The 27,618-nt window shown below is 46.0% G+C and overlaps 2 protein-coding genes across 6 annotated transcripts; one reads left to right on the top strand and one right to left on the bottom strand.

Annotated features, from left to right (window-relative positions):
* The first annotated feature begins 1,088 nt into the window (after positions 1 to 1,088).
* Positions 1,089 to 7,907, top strand: SNRPD1 (small nuclear ribonucleoprotein D1 polypeptide). 2 transcript variants are annotated; one of them, XM_051789176.1, is made up of 4 exons: positions 1,089 to 1,251; positions 1,786 to 1,862; positions 4,807 to 4,998; positions 7,276 to 7,907. In XM_051789176.1, exons 1-4 carry the CDS (start codon positions 1,238 to 1,240, stop codon positions 7,350 to 7,352), a joined length of 360 nt encoding a protein of 119 aa, XP_051645136.1. In that variant the 5' UTR covers positions 1,089 to 1,237; the 3' UTR covers positions 7,353 to 7,907. The 2 variants fall into 2 exon arrangements, with proteins under 2 accessions (XP_051645136.1, XP_051645137.1); XM_051789177.1 differs by lacking the exon at positions 1,089 to 1,251 and adding an exon at positions 1,438 to 1,457.
* Positions 7,908 to 8,001: 94 nt separating this feature from the next.
* SLC6A20 (solute carrier family 6 member 20) lies at positions 8,002 to 27,529 on the bottom strand. 4 transcript variants are annotated; one of them, XM_051789158.1, is made up of 12 exons: positions 25,247 to 27,529; positions 25,021 to 25,158; positions 17,029 to 17,169; positions 16,204 to 16,295; positions 15,280 to 15,507; positions 14,235 to 14,345; positions 13,587 to 13,828; positions 12,524 to 12,686; positions 11,895 to 12,099; positions 10,983 to 11,142; positions 9,801 to 9,966; positions 8,002 to 8,873 (listed from the first exon to the last, which is right to left on the bottom strand). In XM_051789158.1, the coding sequence occupies exons 3-12, from the start codon at positions 17,141 to 17,143 to the stop codon at positions 8,724 to 8,726; spliced, it is 1,632 nt and encodes a 543-aa protein (XP_051645118.1). In that variant the 5' UTR covers positions 17,144 to 17,169; positions 25,021 to 25,158; positions 25,247 to 27,529; the 3' UTR covers positions 8,002 to 8,723. The 4 variants fall into 4 exon arrangements, with proteins under 4 accessions (XP_051645118.1, XP_051645119.1, XP_051645116.1 ...); XM_051789159.1 differs by having other exon boundaries at positions 25,021 to 25,689; positions 25,952 to 27,529; XM_051789156.1 differs by lacking the exons at positions 25,021 to 25,158; positions 25,247 to 27,529 and adding an exon at positions 21,092 to 25,014.
* Positions 27,530 to 27,618: the final 89 nt, after the last annotated feature.

The raw sequence follows: 27,618 nt of genomic DNA, 5'->3' as shown, positions 1-27,618 counted from the left end.
TGGATCTCTGGGTCTGAGATGTACTGTCGTTGGAGTTCTCCAGTGCTGCATCCCAGGTATCACCTCTCCTCAGCACTGATGGCTCTTTGCCTCTTCCCTCACCACGGCACTGCAGAGAGTTTTATTGACCACAGCAAGAGGTGCTTGCGGTGAAAATTCAAGCTGTCTTCTCCCTTTTACTCTCACTGGGTGAATAGATTCACACACACACAAAATTATTGCTGTTACAATTTTGGATCCTGAAGCTGTATTTTTTTTTTTTTAATAAACTAATTCCTTACAGGTACTTGGCCTGGGTTGGGTTTGGTTTGGGATTTTTTTTTTTTTTAAGTTCAAAGGTTTAAAATTAAGTACTTTTTTTTCCTAAAAATATACTTTAATTAAGTAAGGCAACCATAGCTGTGAAACCTTAATGAAAAGCCTGGTTTTCACAGACTGAGCACAGTACTCATTCCCCTTCTTCCATCCATCTCCCCCCTTCTTCCATCTCCCAGTGCCAGTAGGTCAAGGGAGGAAATCCTCCCTCTCTACTCAGCCCTGGTGAGAGGCTGCATCTGGAGTGCCGTGTCCAGTTCTGGGCTCCTCAGTACAAGAGAGACATGGAGCTCCTGATGTGAGTCCAGTGGAGGGCTACAAGGATGACTGGGGGACTGGAGCATGTCGTGATGAAAGGCTGAGGAAGCTGGGCCTGTTCAGCCTCAGAAAAGAGAACTGAGAGTGGATCTCATCAGGGTCTGTAAATGTCTGAAGGGAGGGTGCCAAGAGGATGGAGCCAGGCTCTGCTCGGTGGTGCCAAGCAATAGGACAAGAAGCAACAGGTAGAAACTTACGCACAGAAGTTGCACTTGAATATGAGGAACAACTTCTTTACTGTGGGAGTGTTTGTGCACTGGAACAGGCTGCCCAGAGAGGTTGTGGATCTCCCTCACTGGAGGTATTCAAGAACCGTCTGGACTCGATCCTGTGTCCTGGACTCCAGGACGACCCCGCTTTGCAGGGCGGTTGGACCACAGCGCTCGCTGTGCTCCTTTCCACCCTGCCCCGCTCTGAGTCTGTGATTCCTCCAGGCCGCAGGGGGGCGCTGTCCCTGCACCTCCCGACCGCCGCCGAGAGCGGCCCTTCCTGGCGCGCCCGGCCCGGCCCGACTGTACCGTGAGCTCTTTGGGCTCCGCTCTGCCCGGGGCTCTGCTCTGCCCGGGGCTCCCGCCCGCCGCTCCGCCCGGCGCCGCCCGCCGACATGAAGCTCGTCAGGTGAGCGGGGGGGCTCGGATGGCGGCCGATGGAGGCGGATTGACCGCGCCCGCCCGCGCCGGCGGCCCCAGGCGAGCCCGCGCTCTGCGGCCCCCCCGCCCTGCGGGGCGGGAACGGCCCCGGGATGGGCCCTGCGGGGGCTGCTGGCGGCGGGGCTCCGCTCTGCAGGGCCGCGCTCCCGCCCCGGGGCCTGCGCGGGTCGCTCGGTAAAGCCCCTCTGTTTTGGGGGGAATCCTCTCCCCCCGGTGGGGATAGCGTTGCCTTGCCGGCATGCTGACAAGCTGTAAAATGGTTCCTTCTTTGTATAATAATGGCTGTTTCGCCGGGAAATAGGCGCTGGGTCCGGCAGTGCCCCAGCTTCCCGTGGCTGGGCGGGACGTAGGGTTTGTCGCTGAAACATTCCCAGCAGAATCCGCGGGCGCCGTCTTTGCGAGCTCAGGATGAGCGGGTGCTTGGTGTGGAGGCTCTTAAACACGTAGGCTTTATGTGGGAGCGATGGGTTTGGGCTTTTTTGAACGCGTTTTCAATTCGCAGGTTTCTGATGAAGCTGAGCCACGAGACTGTGACCATCGAGCTGAAGAATGGGACGCAGGTGCATGGGACGATCACAGGTACGGCAGGATAGGAGACTGTAGCGAAGTGTTCCCAGTCGCCTTTCGGCAAACAATTGGCAGCCACGGCTCGGATTGAGCTTTTTTTGTCCTGTGCTCCCTCTTGCGGGGACCCGCGCTGGAAGAAAAGCTTTTGAATTCACGTATCTGTGTGAAAGCGCGAGGTGCGTTTGTGTTTGTGTCTGGATATTGTCGGAAGTTGCTGGGAAGAGTCGGGAGCTGTGACCAGCCAGCCTTCCGTAGGCAACCATGAAAATACTGGGGAATTTCAGTGGGTCACAGATTGTCTTTGATCTGTATTAGTGGGTGAGTTCACCTGTGGTTAGGCCAGGGTATACTTTGTGATTATCTTTCTCTGTTTTTAAGGTGCTGCTGGGAGGCTGTAAATTCACTGTAGCACAGGGAGCTTCTGAGCCTGACTGTGGGCTTTGCCTCCAAACAGGCTCGGGGGGAAGGAAGTGAACTTTCCCAAACCATCGCAAAGCCAGTGCAAGCGTGTTGTAGTCTCTTAGAATTTTAGCAGCATGATCACAGAATCATGGAATGGTTTGGGTTGGAAGGGACCTTAAAGATCGTCTAGTTCCAACCCCAGTGCCATGGACAGGGACACCTCCCGCTAGACCAGGTTGCTCAGAGCCCCATCCAGCCTGGTCTTGAACACAGCCAAGGATGGGATATCCACAGCTTCTCTGTTCCAGTGGTAATGTTGATGAGGTGCTTTTACTGCTGTATCAAACAGGTAGTGGGTATGCAGCTAAACTTCTGTGAGATGTTTCGGTGCCTCTGAATTTCACTTGTGAAATTGCAACAAGCAATAAAAATGTTGCAGCTGAATCACCTGAAGAGGGACTTATTTTTTCAATGGTAGCACAGATAAATGCCAAATGTTAAGTGCTGATGTGGTCTCAGGTTGGTTAAATTTTGTACATAGGCAGTTCTAATCAAAACCATAATTATTTCTGTTGAACGTGTTTTTGCTCTGTTTAAGGTGAACTTAGATGCAAATGCATATTTGCATATATTTGCACTGATTTAACAAGACTGTGGGTTTGAAAATGTGAAGCTGTATGTGGGATTCAGGGCAAAAAGGAATCCTGTCAATGAGAGTGTGCCCCCCTGCTGTTGCCAGGGGTGGGTCATGTTAGTTTGTGGGTGTTATTGTTTAGCAGATGCTTCTTCGTTTCACTGAACTGAAAGTTGTAGGGAAAGTCTTTATGGTTTAGTATATGGTTCTCATGTATTAAAAAATGTGCAAACTATTTTGTTTGCTTTAATAACCTCAGTGAGGGACATTGTTCTGAGGGTGTTCCTGTGAGCTTTACTTCAGAGACATCAGGTATGGAGGTGGTGTGCCTTGTGTTTAACAAGGCAAACCCTCACAGGTGAGCTGAGGAAAGTGCTTTATCTCCTTTCCTGCACTCACCTCAGGCAGCTTTTAAAAGCTCTTCTGCCGAGACACTCTTTAAAAAAAAGTACAACTCCGTCAAGTTTGAATTTTATTCCAGGGGATTGCTTAGGCGCTTTTTTTGCCAGTAGCAATCTGTGGAGATTTGTCAGAGCTCAAAACTGGCATTATTTTGCAGCCAGGTCCATCAGCTTTGATTAGAGGGGAGTGCACCACCCTGGTACCCGATTGCAGCATGCTTTGTTGAACCCAGCCAGGTGGGAAGCAAACACACTGCTGGTCTCCTGACCTCACTGCTCTTTCAGGCTTAATTGTTGAGCAAAGCTTCTCTCATTTACTGCTAAGAACCTGCAAACACTTGGAATGCAGTCCATATTTCTCAAACTGCAGTCTTCCCTTTACAGTGGCCGGTGAACTGTGTTCATAATTGCTGTGCTGTTGGACTGTGCAGTCTCTTCTGGGGGTTTGTCCAGAGCTGGGTTGCTGAAGAGGCAGGTTTCATATAATACAGCTTACATGAACCAAGGGTCTGGGTCAGGTGGAGTGGAGGGGCCAGAGAGCTCTGTAAAATCCAGAAGGAGGGGGATGAGGACAGAGGAAGTACATGGAATAAGCACAGCACAGTGGTTCTTCTGGTTCTGGGCTGATGCTCACTTGTGTTACTTACCTTGGTAACACATTTTACAGTTTATTTTTATCACAAAGGGTTGTTTGTGCAGAAGTTTGAACACATTAAAATTCTGTTCCTGTGGGTGCCTTGTCGCTGGATTAGCAGGTGTTTGTAAACAGCAGTGTCAATCTTCTGTTTCTGTTTTGATTTGAAAAAGTTACTCTTGTTTTCATCTTCGTAGCTGGAGATCAAATCCCATGGAAAGCTTGTCATATGCAAAATAAAAACTTTAATTGCTTCTCATGACTGTTATTTAATACATGCATCCAACTGAGATAGTTTCTGGTTTGGGATTACGCACAGCACAGCACAGTGGGCACAGCACTGATTCTGTACAATTCTTACATACTGGCTGTTCTCAGAGTGTGTGAGGACAATGGTTGTTCCTTACAGGAGGGTGTTTTATGTACTTTCGTGGTAGATACCACTCTGGTATTGGATGTATTTTATCAGAAAATAAATGCTGCTTTGGTGGTTGAATTTTCCTAAGGCTTACAGAAAAACCTCAGAGGTTTTACTTCTTTTTAAAGGAGTAAGGACAGTATTAGACTTCTGTAATAAGCAGCAGATTATTTGTTGTTCAGAACTGATTTAACCGTTGGCTACTGGATGTTTAACCACTGGCTACCTGGCTACTGCCAGGACCTAGATAAAGCTCTCTAGCAATAACGTGTTAAAGGCAGCGATTGATAACTTATTGGGCATAATTTAAGAGAGAAAAAGACACAGTTTCATTCCGTTAGAGGGTGAATTATTCAATGAGTGGCAGAAGCAGGGATTAATGATCAGGCTAGATCTTGAAGCGTGTGCATTCTTAAAAATAGGCAATAAGAGACCTCATCCCTGAAATCAGGCTTGTGTTGTTTCAGGAGTGGATGTCAGCATGAATACACATCTCAAAGCAGTGAAAATGACGCTGAAGAACAGAGAACCCGTACAGCTGGAGACGCTGAGTATTCGAGGGAATAATATCCGCTACTTCATTCTGCCGGACAGTTTGCCTCTGGATACTTTGCTAGTGGATGTTGAACCAAAAGTCAAATCCAAGAAAAGAGAAGCAGGTTAGTTTGTACTTTCCTGTGTTTGTTCTGACTTTGTATGCAGTTTAGTCCTCTGAATCTGAAGACATCTGATTTGAGTGTCTTAATGTCTGCATTTGGTGTCTAATTCCTTCCTCTTTGAGGGTTTGATACTGTACTGGCTTAATCTGCCTTTCCCACCTTCTTGATATCTGCAGAGCGTTCATTCACCCGAAATTATGTGTATGGCTTTTCATGCATCTGGTTTTAAAAATGTAAATGTTTTGCATCTTGAGTAAATCTTAACCTATCTCAGTCTCACAGTTGGCAACAGAGATTTACACTTCTCTTCTTCGAGTGTCTGCTGGGTTTCCCCAGTTTGTATGGGGAGCTTCACATAGACTAATAAGAAAGTACAGGACAGTCTCTCAAACAGTACTGAATGGTTCACTGAAATTTGGTGGTGGATAAAAATGGTATCTCTGAGAACTGGATTTGAGAGACTTGAGAACCTGAAGGAGTCTAGGCTGTATATTCCAATGAGCAGATCTCTAACTTTGGTTCCCAGTAGTGTTCCACTCTGCTCTTCCTGAAACTTTTTTCTCAAAAAACTGTTGAACAGAAACCTTTTCCTTAGAAGCCAAACATAGAGAGCAATTCAGTTTTAATCCAGCAGTTAGTCTGTGTATTTTTAAAATAGTAAGCTGTGAGTGAAAGCTAATTGTGCTCTAAAGTAATGTTGTACCCTTTCTCCTGCAATTAGTGTGTGTTTGGATCTGCAGTGTGTTATGCATTAGTGTGCTCACCTTTCTGACATGGTGTGAGGAGCCCTTGGATGCATCACCAAGTGCAAGCGCTGTGGCTGTTGTCTCTATAGAGAATACAGATAAAACTCCCAAGGGGATTTTGCTCCTCTCGGGTCCATTAAAAGCAATCTGACCACATGGAGAAATGAGTGTGGTTGGATTGCTTTTCTTACTGAACCCCACAGTGTTTGGTTCTTTGAGGGAAGCAGCTGTGATAGCCCCAGTTTGATGCTCGCTGCATCCACAGTGTGCAGAAGCGCTCTGACTGCAGCTGTGTTGTGCTGCCTTAACCCGTAAATGCTCTTCAGCTTCGAGAGTGTAAAGCCCATGGTCTGTCCTTGGCAAGTGGAATTGTGAGTGGAAGGCAGGATGCTGGCTGTGCTTGTATGTGGCACATGTGCCTTGGGTCCAGATGTGCTGGCGCTTAGCAAATGCAGCTCTCTACTGATGCACGTAGCTGCTGCCATCGTTTAGTCAGGTGTTGAGACTTCCATGGAAATTACAGAGTCGGTCTATTATCAGCAAAAAAATGACACCTTGCTTCTGTGAAATTTGCCTTGTGCCTCTGCTCTTTCTGTCTTTGCTGCATTTGTGACCTACATGCCAGAATAATCCACGCCTGCTCTGTGAAGGGGTGTCAGTGTGTCTCTCTTACCGAGCCACCCATTTCTGCAGAGTTTTTAGCATCTTTGTGAGCCCTGCACTCACAAACATGTTCAAAATGAACCAGTTATTTCTTAAGTTTGTAGGGTGGCCTAGCAACTGGGGGGGTCAAGTCATGTTTCTTTAGGAGAAACGGGTGCAATGGCACGTTATCACTGTATGGATCACGTCACCTTCAGCAGTTGCAGCCTGAATTACCCTGTGCTTCTGTCTTCCCTTTACCATTAAATAGCAGTAATTAAAACTGGGGGCACACAGCCAAGACCTTAGCCTCAGAGTCACGTTTGAAATTGGCAGAGGTATCACTGAAAATAGCTGTTTGGTGGTGGGATCCCTTCAAAATACTGCCCTTCCACATGGTGCCTGAGAATGGTGAGCTTGGGAATCACACATGTTAAAACTCTCATTTCCCCTAAGCAGAGTATTTCATAAACCACAAGGCGAGCTGTGGCCAAAAAAAATTCTTATCCTCTGTACTGTATAGTAACAAAATACTCTTGTCTTGCATACACTTTTTCTGATCCCTTCCGGAAAATGAGATGAAAACAAAAAAGAGGAGGAATTCTAGTTCCCTGTCAGACCTACCCTACCACTTGGGAGCAGCCAGCTGTTACATCCCCTTGTTTTCTGCAGTGAAGCCAAGGACAGAGAGTAGTCTGTGGAAGTTGTATACTGAAAAACCCAGTACTAAAGATGAAAATATTGCCTGAGACTTACTGAGCATTAAAAGACTTAATGTCTCATCACATGGAAGCAGTGTGGTGTTTTATGCTCGATACAGAATGTTTTAATCAAAATGAAAGTATTCCTGGGTCTCACTTGATTTATCCTTTTTCTTTCACCTGCTAAGTTGCTGGAAGAGGCCGTGGCAGAGGCCGTGGCAGAGGCCGAGGTCGTGGAAGAGGAAGAGGAGGCCCAAGACGATAACTTCTCATCACGCAACTGTTACCAAATTCTGGGCAATTTCAGATATTTTTTTGTACAGGTCTTGTTTATGGTATCCATTTTTAATAAACTGAAATGTGAAAAGGTCGTCTTTCCTTTGTTAGCAGAGCCCCTGTTTCCAGGGGCTGTTACAAACTAAGCAGGTCTTGCTGGTGTTGGTTGTCACTGTCAAGATTTTGCCCACCCCTGAAGGCTGTACAATTGCCTCTTGCTTTTTGCCTCAGAATGAGAGACTTGCATTGTTGTGCTTTAACGATGTTTGAAATTAATCCTTTTGTAAGGCACTTCCATCTTCTAATGGTTACATAGTTAAGACACTGTATCAAGAACCCCCCCCCGTCCCATGAGTGTTTCTCAAATGTTCTTCAGAGCGACTTTTTTAAAGTTCATAGATATAATTTTAATGTTTTCTATTACATGAAGCTTACAATTTAAACATGTTGCTTTCTTTATAAAACATATACATGGGGAAATTAACCAGGTCAGTGGAACTGCTGGATTGTTACATCTGATGATTAAAGAATACCTGGATATGAACTTTGTCAAAGCTAATTATATGGCATACTTTTGTTTGGGTGGGGCTCATAAAGCAGCTTTATCACAGATACCTTCTAGTGTACTTAAAGTGCATCCCTAGAAAATACAAAGTACAGCATAGTGCACAGTTATGTACTGGAATTGGAAGCGTACTTCTCGGGGGGAAAGAACTTGTGCAACTCATATATGTGTTTGCATATATATATATATATATATATATATAAACTGCTTTGCTGAACACCAGTATAAAAGAAGCCGGGTGGGCCACATTCATCTCCTAATACCATGCTACTGATTTCTCCCATGTAGGAAAGGGATCATCACATTCTCACTGGCAGACTTCAACAGTTTCCTCTGTTGATGAAATACAGATGTCATTTGAAATAAAGTGCACTCTTAAGTGCAGCTGTCTTGAATAGGTAAAGGATATTTGCCGGTACTTTGGTGCAGGAACATGCTTAGTTGGTTGCTCATGTTTCTGCACAGGCAGTGCTACAACAAAGTGGAAAAGAATTACCTAACATGGTGTAATGGGCTGATGTGCTGGTTAATTTGTGCTAACTAGCATTTTGTGAGCTGCTCTTCTGGTTTCCCCCTCTCATACATAGGCTATTTTAAAGCTTCATCTTGTTACAGAAGAGCTTTTTTTTTCCCCAAACCATTGTGGAACCTCCCAAGAGCACTTTTTGGTCAATATAGCACCCACCATTCTCAACTCTATAAATAGCTGCTACAAATAATGGTTGCTGCTGTCTTCCAGAAGTGCCCTGTCACTGATGACGGGGGTAAGGTCTTCCCAAATCCAGCTGTCAGCATTCATGCAACTGTTGAAACTCTTTCCCTCTTCAGTCTCTTCCTTATAAAAGTCATTAGTGCCCCCAGGGGGATGCACATGGTGGATGCTGCCACCAGCAGCCCAATCACCGCGAGGGCGTAGCCTGGGTAATCCTTCGTCACCAGCTGCCCCTGCAAGGGAGAGAAGCAGTGTTGGATCTGTGGGTTTGAGAGTCCAGGAGTTGGGTCAGGAGCAAAGCTGTGCACATGGATCTAAGTGGGACTTCTGAGAAGCATTTTGTGGCTGTGCCAGCCCACGGCTGCCCTCAGCACTGTTCTTTGCCCAACCACCCTGAAAACTGACAACAAGAACAGAGCTGCTGACAACAGGATTGGGGGAAATTTCTGCAAGCTTTGGTAAAGAGCGGATTTTGGCTTGATTTGTGTCTCTTAATGAGGTGGCTGGGCCCTGACCTCTGTCAGGCCTCCGTGTTCCTCTCCTGGAGGCTGTGGGCTCATGCTGACACCCAGTCAACAGACCAGGCCCGCCATGGGTCCTAAATTGTTTTTGTGTCATGGCCAATTACATATTTTCTTTCTGCACAATGGGAACATTTCCACAAAAGGTTATGGAACTGGTGATTACTTACCCAGTAGTAATTTGTGATAAATACACAGTTCGGTATTCGTACAAAAGTGTTCTTGGCCATGAAGAAAAATGGATATGGAAATTATGAAAACCATTCCAGTAGCAGTTTGGTTCTTTTAAAATACTACTAATTTTGTTCTAAATAATACACTTTGAAAGTAGTTTTTTTTTTGTTTAAAGTGTTTTTTGAAAGATGATATTTGGGTCATCAACATTAATAATGTTTTACTGTATGAAGGAGTCGATTAAGAATCAGAGGGATGTTAGTTGATTTTACAGAATCATGGCATCCTCATTAGGTCAAGTTTTCCTTGTTTTTCCTTTCCACAAATTTAGGGGTTGGCCCTCACTCTAGCTGCAAGCTTTCCAGTTTTGTGGAATGGTTTAGTTAGGAAGGAAGGCTGTATCCTTGCAGGAACTAGGGAAAGTTTAAAAAAAAAAAAACCAAAAACCCCCCAAAACTATTTTACCTGTGTGGCATCCCACGCTTGGTATTGAAAGGTTCCTGTGAGGATATAGTCGGTGAGGTAAAATATAAATAGGCTTATAATTAGCAGAGGACTAACAAAGGCCCACATAATTTTCCAATACCAGTTTGGCTTGCGTCCAATCATGGTGTAAAGATCTTTCTCAAATCTGTGTTGAAAAAAAAAGCATATTTTTGAGAACAGCTGCATATGTTCAATCGATACCTTTTTCTGAGTTACTTCAAAACCACCTGCAGAATTCCATGTCAGATGAGAAAGGGGAGTACAGTTCACCACAAATGAGGTATTGTCTGAAGAACTGGCTCACCAGACTCATCATGAGGGTGAAATCAAAACAGACAGTGGGACTTCCAAGAGAACCCCAAACTGCAGAGAATAGCTAGAAATAGGTACAGCAAGAAAAGTTCTGGCTTGAATATAAGTTCAGGGTGTTTCTGATGTCAGTTAAGAGAGAAAAGCAATGATGCTCAAGTATTATGGAGAGAAAACTGCTGGGTTTTGTGTAGTTGAGTTGTTCTGACTGCTGTCTTTGAGGAAGTACTAATGCTGGGGAGTGTACCTAAAATCTCACAGGAGACCTGGATCTGACTGGAAGGCTTTGAACTCATCAAGGACGTAATACCCTTGTAGGTGCCTGTACATGTACTGTGCTGGCAGACTAACAAAGAAAATGCTGAAGCCTTTTCCTTTAGATGCCATGAGCACAAACACCTCTGCTGTTCAAAACCTCTCCTGATGCCAAAGCTTCCTTTTGCCCACAAGGGATGACTTGGGACACCAGCAATCTGTGAGGTGACCACCTTTGAAACCAAACTTACTGGCACTGTTGTGCTCATGCTGAACTACTGTTACAGGAGGAGCAGAGTTTTGGCAGAAGGTGCTCTTGAGACCAAAGACCAGAGCAGGGAGCAGGTGTGTACAGCTCATTAGCGCTCACCTGCCAGCAGAGGTGGTGTCAGCCCAGCCTGGCCTCTGTACAGCCCTGAACCAAGGCCCTGGAAGGGGTCTGCAGGGCAGGGGAGACCCCCATCGCCTTGCTGGTACTATAGCATAGGAGAAACATACAGCCTAGGGCAGTATTTTTATTCTTAGCCCTGCATGTCCTGGCTCTTGGCCACTCCCCCTGCTATCCCACTGTAAAGAAAGAAGGATTCAAGCTTTTACCTTCTTATCCCATAGATGTAACACACAGCGATGGTTTCGACCAGCACGATGAGCAGCAGAGAGAGGGTGGCTGCATAGTCATTGAATATGTCAAACCAGTAATTTCCAGCCTCCATGGTGAAGATCAGGCCAATCACACAGTTAATGAAACACACAACACCTGCATGGATAAAAGAGAGACCCTGCCATTACACTTGGAAGTCTAATTGTGTGTGGGAAATGTCATACTCCTTGTGACTAAAAAACTCGTAGAATTTCTGCTGAGCAGCTTTCTCTGAGAAGAAGGATAATTCCTTTTCCCTTACGGAAAATATCTGTCTCTTTGCATGAGTGACTGTGCTGGTGTGTCCTTAAACTGCTCCTCAGACCTGCATAGTCACAGGACATCACTCCAGAAACGGTCAAGACAATGAAGTCTTGGCTATAGCCTTGTCACATGTGCATGCAGTATCTGGTGTTGCCACTGGGCATCCTGCTAAAACAGGTTTTAAGATGGGACAACTGATTTCCATGCCTGAACAGGAGCACATATTACTTTTGGCCAAAGACAGGTGTTTTGCAGTTGGGATACTGGTGATGTGACTAAAGAGCTGCCCACTGCAAGTATCTTTACACCTATACTGTCTCTGAGTTTCATCAGTCAGTAGACACCAGTATGAAGGAGCTGGGGTGTGTTGGGAAGCCTGTAAATACACAGCCACAATTGTGCTAGTGCTTTGGGAGCTCCGGAGGGGAAGTGCTTTGAAGGCAGGGCAGGATTTCACAAAGGCAGGCAAACCTTTCCAGCAGCATATTAACTATTCCCTGCTCCACTCAAGGTCAGAGGGGGACCCTCAGTGGCAGTGGGACATCAAAGCCTTTGCACACACACACACGCTGTGTGGCCTACACTGTGACACGGCAGGCGCTTACCTGAGATCACCTCCTTGGGGAAGCGGGCGCCAATGACTCTGCTGTCGGTCAGCGGCGTGAGGATGGCGGCCGTGTTCCCCAGCATGCTGCCAATGCCCAGCATCAGCAGCATGAAGAAGTAGAGCACAGAGTACAGCTGGGGCACCTCCATGTTTTTGATCGCTTCAGAATAGACGATAAATGCCAGTCCTGTCCCCTGGACAGCCTGTCAGAGAGAAGGGGAGAAAAATGAGTTACGGGCAGCTCCTTATCCTTGATAAAGGACATAAGATGGACATAAGAGAGTGACTCTGTGTTGTGACAAGGTACGTGTGCAGTGGTGGCTGTGCACAGCAAAAGCAGATGAGATTCTTGCCAGTTTATCCAAACTGCACGGACACTGGCGTAATGCCACTTGTAGCAAAAAAAACATTTACCCCAAATCTTTGTGACCTGCCCTGTTCCACAGCCAGAGCCAGCAGTCAGACTGCACTGCCACCCAGCTCAGCTGCTAACCACCCAGGCAAGCCCCTTGCCCCATCCTGAGGGGTAGAAATGATCCCCAGCCCTGGTCAGGCATGTGGATGTGCTCGCATGGGGCTGCCCAGGCTCAGTGGGAGGAGAGGAGACAGCACAAAGTGGCAACTCACCGTGTCTAGCTCAGCTTCTAAGCTGCAGTTTTTAATCTGAGGCGCTAATTGGGCATATTCCTGTGGGTAGGTGGCCATGAGGTAGTCTTTCTTCTCACTGAGGTTGTCTGCTGTCAAAGAGCCTTCCTCCAGGTCAAAAGCGTTCAGCAGCAGCAGGATCACCCTGGGAAGGATTGTAGGCATTCAATGGCTTTCAGGCCCAGAACACCTCATTCCCTTCTCCATCAGTGCCCAGGACATCTCATGCCCTTCTCCATCAGTCCCCACATGTGGATGTCCTGCTGGCCCCAGGGATCCAGTCTCCCCATGTGAGAGCCATGGCACTTCCAGAATGGGATATGGGCGATCTTGCACTTATCTGTGCTTTGTAGGGAGAAGCTCCTGCACCCACACTGTGCTCCCAGGCAGGTATTTTGGGTGCCAGCCAGCACTGGCTGGTGTCTCTTCCCCTTTGCCCTCCAATCTCACATCCACACCCCATCAACTTAATGAGTCTTTTGGCAACGAGCAGGGACTAGCAGCTTGGTTTCCTCTCTGATCAGCAGATAGATTGAAAGCTCTAAAAATATGAGTAAAAGTGTAACTGCTGCAGGCCCTGTGCCAGGGACTTCATGCAAGCTTGCTGCCTCAGGACACAATCCTGCAGGCTCCTAGGCACCTCCAGAGCATCACAGCCGAGGAAGCTGAGCTCCTGGAACAGGGTTTAGCCTTAATAGTGGGGTGTCTGAGCATTGCTGCATTTTATTAATCAGTCCCCCCACTCCCTGTAACATGTGCCAGGACGAGGACACAGGGGACAGTGCCTCTGTGACTTGCCCAGGCAAACATCCTCTCGACAAGGCCCGTGCCTGGAAGCAGCACCCAGGTGTCAAGAGGCAAGTCACTCTGACCTTTCATCTCGGGCTTCATCGCTTTAAATAGCTCCATTAGCTTTATTAGAGCAGTATCGAGTCTGGTCTTGGGGCAGTGCTGGCAGCGCTGCATGCTGTTATTTATTTACCTCCCCTCTCACCTGCCCCAGAACGGCTTGCAGTGGGAAATGAGTGGAACACCAGGCTCTTACTTGTTTATACAGCTCTCATAGTTAAACGTCGCCTTGAAGCCGTAGATGGAGAAGGTCACAATGCTGGCAAAGATGGAGGTGGTGCTGTTGATGAGCGAGACAATGATGGCATGTCTCTCGCAGTTGTTGCTGGGCTCGTTGTAGCTGGCAAAGGCAATGAGGCTGCCGAAGCCAAGGCCCAGCGAGAAGAAGATCTGCGTGGCAGCGCTGATCCACGCCTTGGGGTTCGACAGCTGCTCCAGCTGCAAAGCCAGACCCAGAGAGCGAGAGCATAAAGCTACATATGGATTCCCAGCAATGCCCCTTCCAGGCTGCCTGGGTGGGGACAGGGATGGGTCCCTTTGTGCACTCGTTTTAGTTCAGGGGTTTTTTTAGGCAGGGTTACTTATATGACTGAAAGTAATGTGCTATAGGCTATGGTAATGGGCAGGTCTTTTTCTGCAGGAGAAAGCAAGCAGCTTATGGGCACCATGGCAGAGCAGCTGCCACTCCACTCCCACTCCTGGAAATCGCCAGGGTTTCCAGCTGCCTGACCTACGCTACTGCTGCAGAAATTCAATATAAGGAAAAGCATCAACAGCTTTTAAAAACCTACACGTTCAGTAACTAATAACATTTCATGAAAAATTCAATAGAGTTTTTCTGTACCTTTGGTGTGAACATGTAGAAAAGACCGTTCACAGCTCCATGAAGTGTTAATCCTCTGATGAGGTATATGATGAGAACACAGTATGGCAAAGAGGCTGTCACATAGACGACCTGAGGAAGGAGGGGAAACATCTTGGTCTAAAGAATATATAAGACAAAGCTAATCCACTATGGTCAGTCTTATTTACTTTACATAAATAATTTCAATTATTGTGTTTGTTCTTGTGTAATAATCCTTAAAGAAATATTTTCAGACAAATCTAACTTTAGATTTACATTTTAAGGAAGCAAGTTTTTATTAAAAATGAAGACCTGTGCTACTGTTCCCAGGGTCTTCTCTTTGACTGGAAATCAAAGAAAAGTCTAAAATATTTGCAGCATTCACAAACTCAGTTCTGCATCATTTAGTGGAGTAACACCAGTGTGCAACTGTCTATTAAGAACTCATTAGGCAAAGGTCATTCATCATTTGCTCTAGGAGGAAGGCAAGCAGACCTCATAGAAGGTCAAAATCAAACTTGAATTGAATCAAATTGAATCAAAATTGAATTGAATTAGTTGCAACAAGTTTAAGAGGTTATTCTTAGTTTATAGTCTCTTGGCTTTCTGTGTTCAGCTAAGACGATTTGGGGATTACAGCCCTCAGCTTGCTGCTTAGTGCAGGCTCAGCCAGGACATTGGGGTTTTTCTCCCCACTTCCTCATAACTTGTGCTGTGAATAAAAGGCGAGCAAATCATGCCCGGTAGATGTCTTTTTTTTCTTGCAAAGACCAAGGAATAGACGTCTCCTCACATGGCTCTGCTGTGGCAGACAGCTTTCCTCACGGCCAGCAGCCTGACCATGGTTTTGCTGCATTTACAGGACTTTTCTGGATTATTTTTTTAGTATCACTCAGTGTTTTGGTTGATCCTGCTCGAATTGCGACTTGACAGGGCAGTAGAGGCAGCAGAGCTCGGTGCTCTGCAGCCATGGCCACTGCTTTGGGCACTCTTTTGCCCTCCCCACATCCTGCCCAGGCTCGGCAGGGCTGTGCCCCTCTCTCACCTTGCCAGTGGAGGCGGTGCCACGGAGGATGCAGAGATAAACCACCAGCCAGGCCAGTGTCAGGCAGAGCGCCTGCTCCCACTGCACGCTCCCGCTGGCCTCCAGCGATGGAGAGATGTTCAGGGTCTGCCGGTACCAGAAGTACTGGGTGGATGACGTCCTCTCACACTCCTCCTCATAGCCGGTGCGGTTGCTGTTGAGGGGGCAGGTAGCCCATGGCAGGGGGTCCTAGGAGAGAGGGGCATGGAGTCAGCATGGCAGGGAGAGCTGAGGTGCCAGTGAGGGATGGGGAGGATGATGGCGAGGGTGCCTTTCTGCCTGGGGCACAGGAGGACCCTCTCCCCTAGGGATGATGTCTTCTGACACTTTCCCCTGGGAACGACCCTCTCCCCAAGGACTGATTTGTTCTGATCCTCTCCTGTGGGGATGACCCTTTCTGACCCTCTCCCCAGGGTCTCTCCCCTCTGTCTCCCCTCTCCCCTCTCCCCTGCTCTGTCTCTTCTCTGGGAACGACCAGACTGATTTTCTTCCTGAGGATTGAGCCTCTTTAACCCTCTCCCCCAGCGATGACACTCTCCACTCCTCTCCCCCATGGCCAATCCTCTCACATTCCATCAGACAGACCCATCCAAGGATGTAGGACACCCTGGCCATCAATGCATCACAGGGTTTGACCTGTTTGACCTGTGATTGACAGCAAGAAGACAACATCCAAAACCCCTGGGAGAGCAGACAGAGGAGGACATCACTGCCTCATTCTTCTCTCCAGAAAAGCCCTGGGTGGATTTATGGAGCTTTTGCCACTGCTCCACCCCCGCTCTACAGCTGACGATGGTGCCATGCAACATCCAGCATCAATGCCAAGCCACCATGACCCTCCATGGCCACAGTGGGGCCAAACTGAGCTGTTGAGTGCCCACACACCTGGAAGGAGTGGAAAAGGTACCAGAAGGCCCAGGCATTTATCACGTTGTAGTACATGGAGAGGAAGAAGGAGACGACAACACTGGCAACACCTGCAGGTATGGAGGGAGACACTTGGTCAGCAGCAAAACCCCAAAATGCCCAGGGTCTCATAACACCTGGGGGGTGTGGGGTGGGGGCAGCATCACCATGCCCAACGCAGGAGGGGCTTTGACCCTGCACAGCTGTGTGCACAGGGCAAGTCCCTGGCACTGCATCCACCTCCTCCTCCTGCCAGGACTATCCTGCACTGGATTTTATACTTTAGGCCCTGGGGGAGAATAGTCAAAGTATCATTAAAAATATATTGTGTGTGTATGCAAATTAACAATAGCTTGGGTTATCAGGGTAATTTAATAACATAATAATGTAGCTAAGAAAGGACACTGGTAAATGGCAGACAGCAACAGCAATGGTAGGAAATTAAGGCACTGTTTTATCATTCATATTGAGGTCATTGGGAAGTTGCTCTTGGGGTCAAAGCCCAGTGCAGGCAGCCCCAGGGGATGGATTTAGCACTGGCATTCACACTGTGATTTTGGCAGGGTGCCTGAGGGCAGGGGGACTTACACCTCTGAATGCAGTGAGTTGGGGTCTAGTCCCAATGCCCTGCAAGGGATGGGATAAATGCATGCCACCAGGTGTCTGCTTTGCTCCTCAGCCTGCTGAGGCCCAGTAGAACCCCAGCTCCCTCCTGGTTTCTCCTCTGAAAGACAAAGCTCTCCATTCAAAAATCACCCATGTTCTCTCCATGCTGGAAAATGAAGATGAAAACTGAGAACATACCAACACCACAAAGGTAGGGGCTTATCATTTTCCAGGCGCCGATGCTGCCCTGATGCATACGCTGCCCCACAGCCAGCTCCAAGTAGAGCAGGGGCATCCCCTCGGCAATCAGCATGATAAGGTATGGGATCAAAAAGCCACCTGCAAAAAAAAACCCCAGAAGTCAGCCTTCAGCAGATCAGCAGCAAGATAAACACCATGTTGCCCTATTTGTGGTCAAATCGTGCTGTCGGTGTCCCAGGGGCTGGCTGGGTCTGGGTCCTGTCCAGGCACCTTGTGTATTGAGGGCATGGCCCAACCCTGAAGGAGATGTCACAGGGTTTCAGGCGGTGTCGCATAGGCTGGTGGGTGCTGACTGCCCGGGCACAGGGAATTTTCCGCAGGAACTTGGCAGAGCTGGGATTTCTGCTGTTAAACTGTGTTGGTCACCACTCCGGTGTGGCAGGGCTACCCAGATGCATCACCGGCGGTTTGAGCAAAGTTGGGGGCTGGGGCTGTTAAAGGGTAACCAAACACCAGCCAAACCTTGTAAACTATAATGAGAGAAAGAGGACAAGGAAAAGATTTACTTCATGTGGGGTATTTTGCGGCACAGCCAAAGTGCTCAAAGTAAAAGTAACAGCAATGTCCATGTTGAATGGAGAGTTTCAAGTTACATACTGAGGTCTGGCCTGGCTTAAAAAAAACACAAACAAACAAACAAAAAAGCAAACCAAAAAACTCCCAAAACCCCATGCTGATCCCACAAGCACCAGGAAAGGGATGAAGGCTTTTCCCCCAGGGTCCCACCTGCAGGAACAGACTCTGGTATGGGAGGCACAGGCTCCCCTGCGTGGGGCTGCTCATCCCTACTTCTTCCCCACATGGAGAGCCACAGGGATGCTCCTGTGGAAAAGGAGAAGCAGCAGGAACAGGTTGACAATGAAGGAGGGGAAAGGACCTTCCCACTTGGCAACCAGGATGTGCTTTGGCTTAAATTTCTGCCAAAAAAAAAGAAAATCCTTGTACTCAACTTGGGGCTCACAGGCTCGCTTCAGAAAGAGCTGCTGACTGAGTCAAAAGCTGTATTTTTGCGAAGGCTTCCCTGCTTCCCTTTTTACAGCAAGCCAAAATATTTACGTAAATATCTCCTATTCAGTATTTAATCTGTGGCATTAACATTCCTTGCAATGGGCTCTGTGCAGTGCTGTGGAGGAATGAACTCTGGGCAGCGACTGAGGAAAAGAACTGGAAATAAACACAGAGCAATAATCCGGTTTATTCTGGGAATTAATTTCCCACCTCCCAGCTCTCTTGTTATTAACAACCCCTTTGTTAGCCTGTTAGATAACTTCCTATGCCACAAGGGAGCTGCTGGAGGTTTAAGAGCTTCCACAGCTGCTCTGTGCCGGCAGGGTGTGAGCTGCCCCAGCAGCCACTGAGGAGAGTTTTGCCATGTACCACCAGAGGGAATCAGCATTAGACTCTCTGTGAAGGCTTTTCTGCTCTCCCAGCAGTGCTTCCACATGCTTGGCATTGACTTAACCACCTTGCAAGCAGCAGGAATGTCTTCAGGCTTGCTCTTCACCCCCATGTCCCCCTGCAGCTGGGGGTGCCAGGGCTAAGCCCCCTGCCCCTTGCTCTGCACCCTGTTTGTAGGCAGATCTTGCTCCCAACCCTACTTCCCTAAAGAGTAGAACCACATTGCCTCATACAAGTGACTCAGTGCAGCTGTATGAACCAACTCCTTATTTGCTGTGACTCAGCACAGCAAAAACCAGACCCCGGGCCAGATCCCTGCAGTTGGCAAAACATGGAATGTGCCCTGGGCCTGCTCAAGGCACTGGACTTGTCCAGCAGCACCCTCGCCTCTGCTCAGTGTCCTGCTGTAGACCCATCCCAGTCTCGTGTCAGCCTGGCCCAGCCCGCTTAGGGACAGAATAACTGCACCTGTGAGGTTTAACCCCCCCTTGCTCTGCTCAGGCCAAGCTCTCTGGAGAAGAGCAAGGAGAAGGAGGCAATCTGCTGATGAACAGAAAGGCAGGTTATAAAGCAATATAATTTGTAAATACTGCAAATTATCAGTATCATATGCAATAAGGGCTCTATTGTTCTGCTGGGCAGGACAGGAACTGGCTCTGTGCTTTTCTAAAAGGAAGATGCCAAACAAGCTGACGTCCCCCCTTATCCAGCTTTTAAGTTCCTGAAACCACGTTCTGTCTGCGTTGTTTTTGTGGACCCCTGGAAAGCCACAGAATCCTCATTAAGAAGGCAGTGAAAAGAAGAATTAAGAAAAGCAAAACCTCCTGTCAGGAGTTTCAGCTTCACAGTAGAGAAAGAGCTGCCCTTCCCTATGTAAATTTAACTGGGGAAGAGAAAATAATGGAGAGTATAATGGAAAATAATGGAAAAATATTCCTATAAAAACATGCTTTTCGAAAAATACTTGGGTTTATCATAGAATCATACAATAGTTTGAGCTGGAAGGGACCTTCTAAACGTCATCTAGTCCAATGCCCTGCAACAAACAGGAAAGTTTATTTAATCTTATTTCAAGTTAATCAAGTGTTCCAGTTTTGGTTACATTTCAGAGAATTTTTACTATCCACTGCAATACAGATGGCTGGTCAAAAGAACCACACAAATCCCCCAAAATGTCCAAGTTTTGCTGTCCTTCAGGATGTCTGCCAAGATAGGCTGCTAGCAAAGTAATCACATGCAGTTCAATTGCATACAGAAACACTCACATTTTAAGCTTTGCGCTAGAGTTCAGTGTCAGACATGAAGTCTTTACCCTTAAAGCACGGGTGGAGGAATACATGCAGAATTACAGCACACCTATCATTCCTGCTATCTAAACCACCTAACAAAGCTTCAGCCACTGCAGCATCTATCTTCTACTGAACTTCACCTATTGTATTATTTGGATTTTTCTGACCTGATCCCAGGGAACAGCTCTGACACAGTCTCAGCACTGTGGTTTTTCGAAAACCAGCATGAACCAACCCTTACCGCCACACATGCATTTAGAAGTAAGCTACAAGCCAACAAAACAAGCATAAAAGAAGTAAAAAGCCCTCAAATATCTCCATATGTTTCTTCCTGAAAGGAAAAAAAAGATGGAAGCAGACCAAAGGCAGATGAGGCAGATGCTCATGTCCCTTGCAGATGCCCCTTACCGCAAGGCTGAGGAGAGTCCAACACTATGATAACAGATGCAGTGAGAACAATATAAAACTTGGATGTCTTATAAAGAGAGGCTCTTTATAAGGATTTTTCAAAACAGTGGTAGCTGTATATTAGAGGAGATTATTAGTGTTGGTCTTTAATTAATCTAATTAACTAACTTGATTCCTAAGGAAGAACATCTATGGCTGGTATATGATACAGACATCATCTTTGTTCTATTTGGACCCAGGAGAAGAATAAACTTTCAAAGAGCTTTTTTTTTTATTTGAGCCCAAATCAATGTATTCTCTATTTTCAAAGGTGCCTGGGAGGCTTTAGCTGTGGAACTCCTGTTGATTAAGGTGTTTCAGGCAACTTCAAGGCAGATTTCCAGCCAAGTTATCACCTCCTAAAGTTAGGCTTTGTATAAAAGACAAAACATTAATGACAGAAACTTGAAATGATGCATCTGATCCTTAAATTAAATCAGCATAAGCCTCTCCCCTTCTCAATATGTTCCAAGTCCACATATGTGAACATACAAAGAACTGAACTAGTTTCTGATGACTTCAGAAAGGTTCGATGGGGCAAAAAAGTAATAGATTAATACCATGTGGACACGTATCTCTCACTCTATCTCCACCCTTTTAGAAAACATGGGCCTTCCCACTGCTTCATTGCACTTCTAGGAAACAAGTGCCACTGTATTGGGGCAGCTGTCATGTAAAAGCCTAATGCTAAAGAATACATAAAATAAAGCGCAATAAGACAGGTTGCCACCAACAGAAAGCCAGACGTCCTACTCTGCCCCGGACCCTGCTGGGTTAACAGGGCATTAGCATGGACAACATACTTTTGGACTTAAAGCTTGCCACACTCTTCCTCGAGGGAAGCAAGAAACATGAACCACACTTACCTCCTCCATACATCTGACATAAGTAGGGAAATCTCCATACATTTCCCAGTCCCACGGCATAGGAAATGCACGCAAAAACAAACTGCAGGGGATTGTCCCATAGCGGCCGGGATTTCTCCATTGCCTGCTTGTAGGCAGAGGTTTCAGCAGAGCCTTCCTGCCTTCACTCCCTCAGGTACTCTGCCAACCCTGCCTCACACTCCACGCCAGTCCGGCTTGGAGGGGAGGGAGAGGCGGAGGAGCTATGCTTGCCAATTCCTATCAAGCTTTTTAATTACTAATCTTATTAACAGGCACATACTGAAGTAGGAATGCTGGTAAATAGATTATAGACACACACAGAACTATAAAATTGGTACTTTGGGTAAATAGCTGCTTGGGTTTTGACTGGCACTTCTGGGAAGGATGTGAGCCGGGGGATTTTTATCAACTCACATGCCAACTTGACACTGTGAGAAAATAACATTGGGCTGCAGTCTGGTTTTGGAAATGGGACACTCCTTCTCCACAGGGCTCCCTTCCCTATGAGTGCCATTCATGTGCATGAGGTACCAGTTTGAATTCGACAGCACAGAGAAGGGATTCCCACACCATTAGGACTGGCTTTAGTGACTGTCAGAGCTGACTTCTAGGGCAAGGCATGCCAGGAATAAATGGGTCCTCAGACACCCCATCACTTGTGATCCAGTGCTCACCCCAACCAGTCCAGCACACTTCCCAGTTCCAAAGGTTGCCTTGAAACAGTCCCTATAAGCCACACAAGTCCCCAACACGCTGCACACTTGAGTACAACACTCAAGTTTGACCCTCCAGCACTACTACCCTCCCTCTACATATTCTGCATGTGTGTGACAGTGTGAAATAGCCCAGTCTCTTTTCACTTACCTTCATGCTCAAACCCCACTGCTGCAGATGAACTTTTCTGAAGAGTTGTTGTTTTAAAATACTTTCAAGCAGCAGGGACCAAATATATACAAAGGTCACTGGGAAAAGGTGCCTGTGGCCCACTGTGGAGGTAGAAGGGTCTACGAGGCCTTTGGGTCGTCTGAAGGCACAGTTGGGTGCGAGGTCTGAACATGAACCCTGTTGTATTTGGGCCCCTGCCAAGGTACTCATTGAACTCAATCAATTCAGACAGGTCTCCTAGTGAAGGAGGCTGCCAGCAGCATCTGTAGCAATAAAAAGGGGCTGAACAACTCCAAGGACTCAGCTTCCTTCCTCTGTTTAAACATGTTTTTTCCATAGTACCTTTCAGGACCATTTCACGAGTAAGACTCACTCAACTGCTGGTAGTCTCGTTCCTCCGGCACCAGCAATTTGCTCCCTGCCAGCGTTGTGTGTGCTGCTCCAGCACCCCATCAGGCACCGGATGAGCCAAGTGCCAGCTGTAAGTACAGGTGAGAACCCCCACCATGGGGCCTTTGGACATGAGCCCAAAGCGCAGAGTGTGTCGTGCAGTGCTGTCAAGCCCAGCAGAACCACTCTGGTGGACGTGCTGACCAGCCACCTGCAGTAGCGAAGTCACAAATTGGGACATCGCTTTTCTGACTGCTAGAAAAGGTGACTGCAAGAGGTTTACGCACCTCCTGTAAGTGAATTCATTCTTCGTGGTGTGTCTTAGTGGTGCTACAAATGAAGGTTGTCACTGGAAAACATCAGGGTTTGCCAGAGCCTTCCAGACTACAGTTCTGAGGGTGCTCATGGCATCTCTGGAATACCCTTGCGGTTTTTGTCTTGCCCACAGAATTGCAACATGCCAGCTAGCCACGGAAATATGTCTCATGGGTATACCCCCTGAATTCTGCTGGAAGAAAAAATCCAAGATAATTTTAGATCCATAAGCTATTAAAACCAAAAGACACACACTGAGAAGCTACAGATACATTAGTTGTCTCAAATAATGAAAACTTTGCAAATTATTAAGAAGTTAAATGCCTGCCACTGCCAGTGGGATTTATTATAAATGATGCTTATAAATAGCTTACAGCATTAAATAATTTTCTGACAGGACAGCATTAAAAAATAGCACATCTCTAGCACTTGGGATGCTTCTGTGTGAACGGATTACTCCTATTGATGAGAATCATCAGGTTAAAGATTTACCTTGGCTCTGGACCTCCTTCCCATTACATTTCAAACTAGTTTACTAATGGACTGGAGGAGATCGTGCAGGCAGAGAGGTGTGGTGTCCTCATCTCGGGTCAGGCCAGATCAGGAAGTTCAGATGGAAAGAGATGAATCCTTGTGTCTCTCACAAATGTCAGTCTCATTGGCAGATCAGAAACTACTATGAGTTTTTTTAAAGGTGGTCATGCACATAGGCACCCAGCAGAGTGCCTGTCATCTACTGGCTCCTTGAAGGATAGGCTTTAAAGGTATTTACACAGTCAACACTAAGGAATTCTTGCTGTAGGATTTTCCATGCACACCTCAGATAATCAATATGCTATTTCTCATACTGCTCAAGATTTTATCTCCTTTGAAATTCCTTCATTTGGGTTGGGGAAGGACTTGGGCTTTATCTTCAGGGACAAAGACAAGCCTCTAACAGACATACGGAAGAACTTTTAAACATTTCACTGCTCATGTTAAAGGAGTATTAGAAACATTTTTGCCCCCCAGTACCTAACAAATTTGAAATGTGGGGTTTGAGGGAGTGGTTGAGGAGAAGGGCAGGGGTTCATCTCCACAGGGACTGATGGGACTGCCCATGAGAACTCCTCTATGTAAACCTAGTCAGAAGCTAATAAACAAACCAGAGAATTCCATTTCTTACTGAAGCAAAACTGCAAGTACTTAGGCAAAGGTGCAAACTAAAAATCCTGGGCTTGCATCTCTTGATGCCAAATGATACTGGTACAGAAAGCAGCCAAGTGCCTCTCCAGCTACCTAAAATGCAGACAAAAAGGGAGTCTGAGGTCCTAGCAACAGGTTGGGGATAATGCTTTGAGGGTGTGAGAGAAGCTTAACAGTTCTGTTTCTGAAAGAGAGGGAAACAAGGGAGGAAGGAATTCTACCAGATAGCCTGGACCTTATTGTTCTACCTCCAACATGTAGCACTATACCACCTAGATTTAAAAATAAACCCTCTGGGCTTTCTTTGATGAGCCACACATGTGGAAGGGAGAAAAAGTGTCAGCAGCTGTGGTGTTTAAGATCTGCCTTTCCTGGAGGCACTCGCCTCCAAATGGAAATATGGTGTCTGCTAGCATATCAGATGATTATCAAACACAAGCGAAGGAAGAGTCTCTAGAGCCTCTCCAAATGTTTACTGATACTGTCAGGGGAAGCAGATACACAGCCAGGCGAGTAGCAGCTTTCACATATGGTTTTTCTGTTGGGATTCGCTGTTCACAGTTGCTACTCTAAGCCTCATGTTTCCTTACTCTAGGAGAAAGAAAGAATCCATCTGGATTTCCAGATCTTTGAGAACTCACAGGCCATGATAACTGTTGGGCAATTGCTCTACGTGTAATTGGAGATTACAGCTACTCCTCTAAGCAGTTATCAGGATTGCAATTATTCCTTCCAGTTAATCACTACTACTTGTTGCTTAGTTCCAAATAGTAGATGATGCCCTTAAGGTCTGCACCCTGAAGTCATATCCAACCTCTTCATCACCCTTAAAACTGTTTCACATTATGTCAGCCTCCCAAGAAAAGCATTCCTGGGAAGGGTCTCTCTTTCTAATTTCTTTGCTTTTGTTTAGCACCACAGCTCTACTCATCTTCCGACTATGTCATCTTTTAGGGTACTCAATGCAGTTCCGATTCAGAGAATTGCATCTAATTCACCCAGACCTCAGAACTGGCCTATGTAAAACAAGAGTCACAAAGTAGCACCTCACTAAATAAAAAAGGTAGTTGACCTATTCAGTCAGTTACTCTGCTTGTCTCCTGCCAGTTCCCACTGTCTCTGTCAAAGCTTGCCTGCAGTCTGGGGAGGTCTCCAGGCAGATCCCTTGTCCACCAGCAGCTGTCAGTCGTGAGCTGCTCTGCCAGAGTCCTGCACCAACCACGCAGCATCACCATGGCTTACCACGGACACTCCAATACATTAACAGGTTCCTAAAAATAATAATTAAAAAATAATTAATGACCAAAATTCTCTAGATATTAAGACTCCTGAAACTAAGAATGTCATGTATCTACCCACCTTTATTTGGAGAAGAGTTGACTCCAAATAGGCTGCCTAATGTTACAGGATATATCCAAAAGGAGGGCACATCTAGATGCTTTCAGAGAGAGTCTGCAGGCAGCCAGAGCAGGGCAAGAATCCTGTGCCAATGCTTTCAAAGGGACATTGTCAAAATCAACAGTCACAAGGTAACTCCCTAGGCACCTTCTTTGCTCAAAGACAGTTACAATAATAATTTCAATAATAATTTTTACCTGCTCACATAAAAACTTAGCTTCAAATTAAATTGGTTTTAACATATTTTAGAAGGCACATCCTCCTAGAACAGATCAAAATTTTTAAGCTTGATCCATTCAGCCACCTGACACTGCAAGATGATTCACATTTGCTTCCTGAAGAGGTAAGAGTCACTTCACTGTGGTCTGCCAGCATTTGGTATCACACAGAAGCCAAGAGCTGACCTTGATAATGCCAGAAAAGGGAAATCAAATCAAGGAATCTTATGAACCTTTTGGCTGGATTGAAATCTAAATGCCTAGCAGATGACTGGGTTTCCCAAAGGTAAGGTATATGAGAAATGTCCAAACAGCAGCTGTCCTTAATATTAGCTTATCAAATAAAGAGGTGCACTTGCAGACTAAGTGTCAATATATATCAGTATTCATCTTAGGACATCTTAAAAAATGGCTAGTATCCACAAGAGAAAAACAGACTAATGAGTACTTTAAAAACAGTTAAGGATCATCAGGTAATATACAGTCTCATGAAGAGCATGCAGCAATGCTGGCTCATTTATTAACGACCAGCAGCTGAGTTGAAGTCACTCTCAGTGCACAGGGTTGTTTGTTGGCTGTCAGATTCAACACTAGCAAAGCTGAGCTGCCTGAATTTCGTTCCCATAAAAAAATATTCTTCAGTCTGCAAGCAAAAATAAAATAAAATAAAAAACACACAAAAACCCGAAAACCACAGCTTTGGAAGATACTTGATTCCTGCAGACCAGCCAGTTATAGAGAAATTTTCTTTTTAAACATTCCCTTCAGGCATAACTAGGGACTTAACAAGTGAAGTGGAAGAAATGGATGATGTCTACTTGAACAGTACAAGGAACAAAGGCTGGTAAAAGCAGTATTAGAATTTACACCTCAGGGAAGGAAGCGAAGTTTTAGAAATATCAGACACTGCCAGGAGAGATTCATATGTCATCTCCATCTTCAAAATATTGTACTTATCTCCACAAAAAGAGAACTGTTACTGTATAATGCTCTAGGTCTTCTTTGACAGGAATATCATCTGTCAAAGATCATGTATTTTCCATCAAGAGCTCCACAAAAGCCCTTTAATTAGCCATTCTGCAACACAAACCAGTGTGAGCATCACAGTGATCTCATACTCCCTAAAGTGGCAATGTGCAAGGCAGGAAATCGAAGTCAGTGTTTCAATTTTGCACTGCACAGCTCTCTACAAGATTTGCCTTGTTCGAGGAGATAACAATGTCTGTAACAATGCTTTTCTACAGGCAACTTATTTCATTGAGACCTAGCCATATACTGGAGTTGACAGTCTACTTTCTTTTTGAGATTGTTTCTAAGCAGATAATGAATGCCTATCACAGAACCAATATTCTAGCTAAATCATCAGTCAAAGATCTATCAGAAAAGAAGCGCAGCAGAAGAATCTCTGTTTTTCTTCATCTTTTACCTGCTCTTTTAGAAATAGTAAGTGATCTCATTAAAATGAGTGTTATTACAAAGAAAAAACCCACAATATTCACCCAGAAAAGTACTCCTGTTGCTCTGAGCAAACACAAGCCAGAAAGCTCTTTGGTACATCCCTATTAAGAACTTAACCTTTTAGATGACTGTACAAGGGGCAAAATAATACCTTTCATTAACTTAATTGCCACTGCATGAAGAGTAGGTCACCCCATAATGCCCTACTATTGTGCTACAGCAATAATATCATGCTACAGACACAGGACATTTTCCCAAAGCAATCTTGCTTAACCGGTGGGGGGAAAAGGACAAGAGAACTTATATAAAACATGAGAACTTAAACTTGGAGGAAACAAGAGAACTTAGACTGCAAGTGTATGGCAGACTTGAACGGGGCATCATTGCTTGAACAATTTTAACAGCCTTGCTTGTCTGAGAAAGAATGAAGAAAAACGATCCATTTCAGTTCAAGCAGCTCCTGAGACAAGCACTGTTAAATGCCAGTTTCTGTAACACAACCACCCCGGCCACTTCCCAGCCCTGCCACTGCTACACTGTTTTACAGCTGCTTGATGTGGTGTATCTTTGAGCATGATTCTGCAATTTACATGTTCTAATTTCTAGCAAGATTCTTTGCTGATCTGCCACCGATCCCTACAGATATTAAAAAAATGG

This window comes from Manacus candei, unplaced genomic scaffold (genome assembly GCF_025592945.1).
Source record: "Manacus candei isolate 608988 ecotype Guabito, Panama unplaced genomic scaffold, ASM2559294v1 h1tg000026l, whole genome shotgun sequence".
NCBI lineage: Eukaryota > Metazoa > Chordata > Aves > Passeriformes > Pipridae > Manacus > Manacus candei.
Note: the sequence above shows the minus strand (reverse complement) of the source record. Positions and strands in the feature narration are given on the sequence as shown.

Bases quoted from the DNA above. Each gene is read 5' to 3' on its own strand.
- SNRPD1 (XM_051789176.1), top strand. The intron at 1,863-4,806 runs GTACGGCAGGAT...GTGTTGTTTCAG, and splicing joins GGTGCATGGGACGATCACAG to GAGTGGATGTCAGCATGAAT. The intron at 4,999-7,275 runs GTTAGTTTGTAC...TCACCTGCTAAG, and splicing joins ATCCAAGAAAAGAGAAGCAG to TTGCTGGAAGAGGCCGTGGC.
- SLC6A20 (XM_051789156.1), bottom strand. From the start codon at position 21,212: ATGGAGAAATCCCGGCCGCTATGGGACAATCCCCTGCAGTTTGTTTTT. The intron at 14,346-15,279 runs GTGAGAGAGGGG...CTCCTTCCTCAG, and splicing joins GCACCGCCTCCACTGGCAAG to GTCGTCTATGTGACAGCCTC. The intron at 12,100-12,523 runs GTGAGTTGCCAC...TCTCTCTGACAG, and splicing joins TAGAAGCTGAGCTAGACACG to GCTGTCCAGGGGACAGGACT.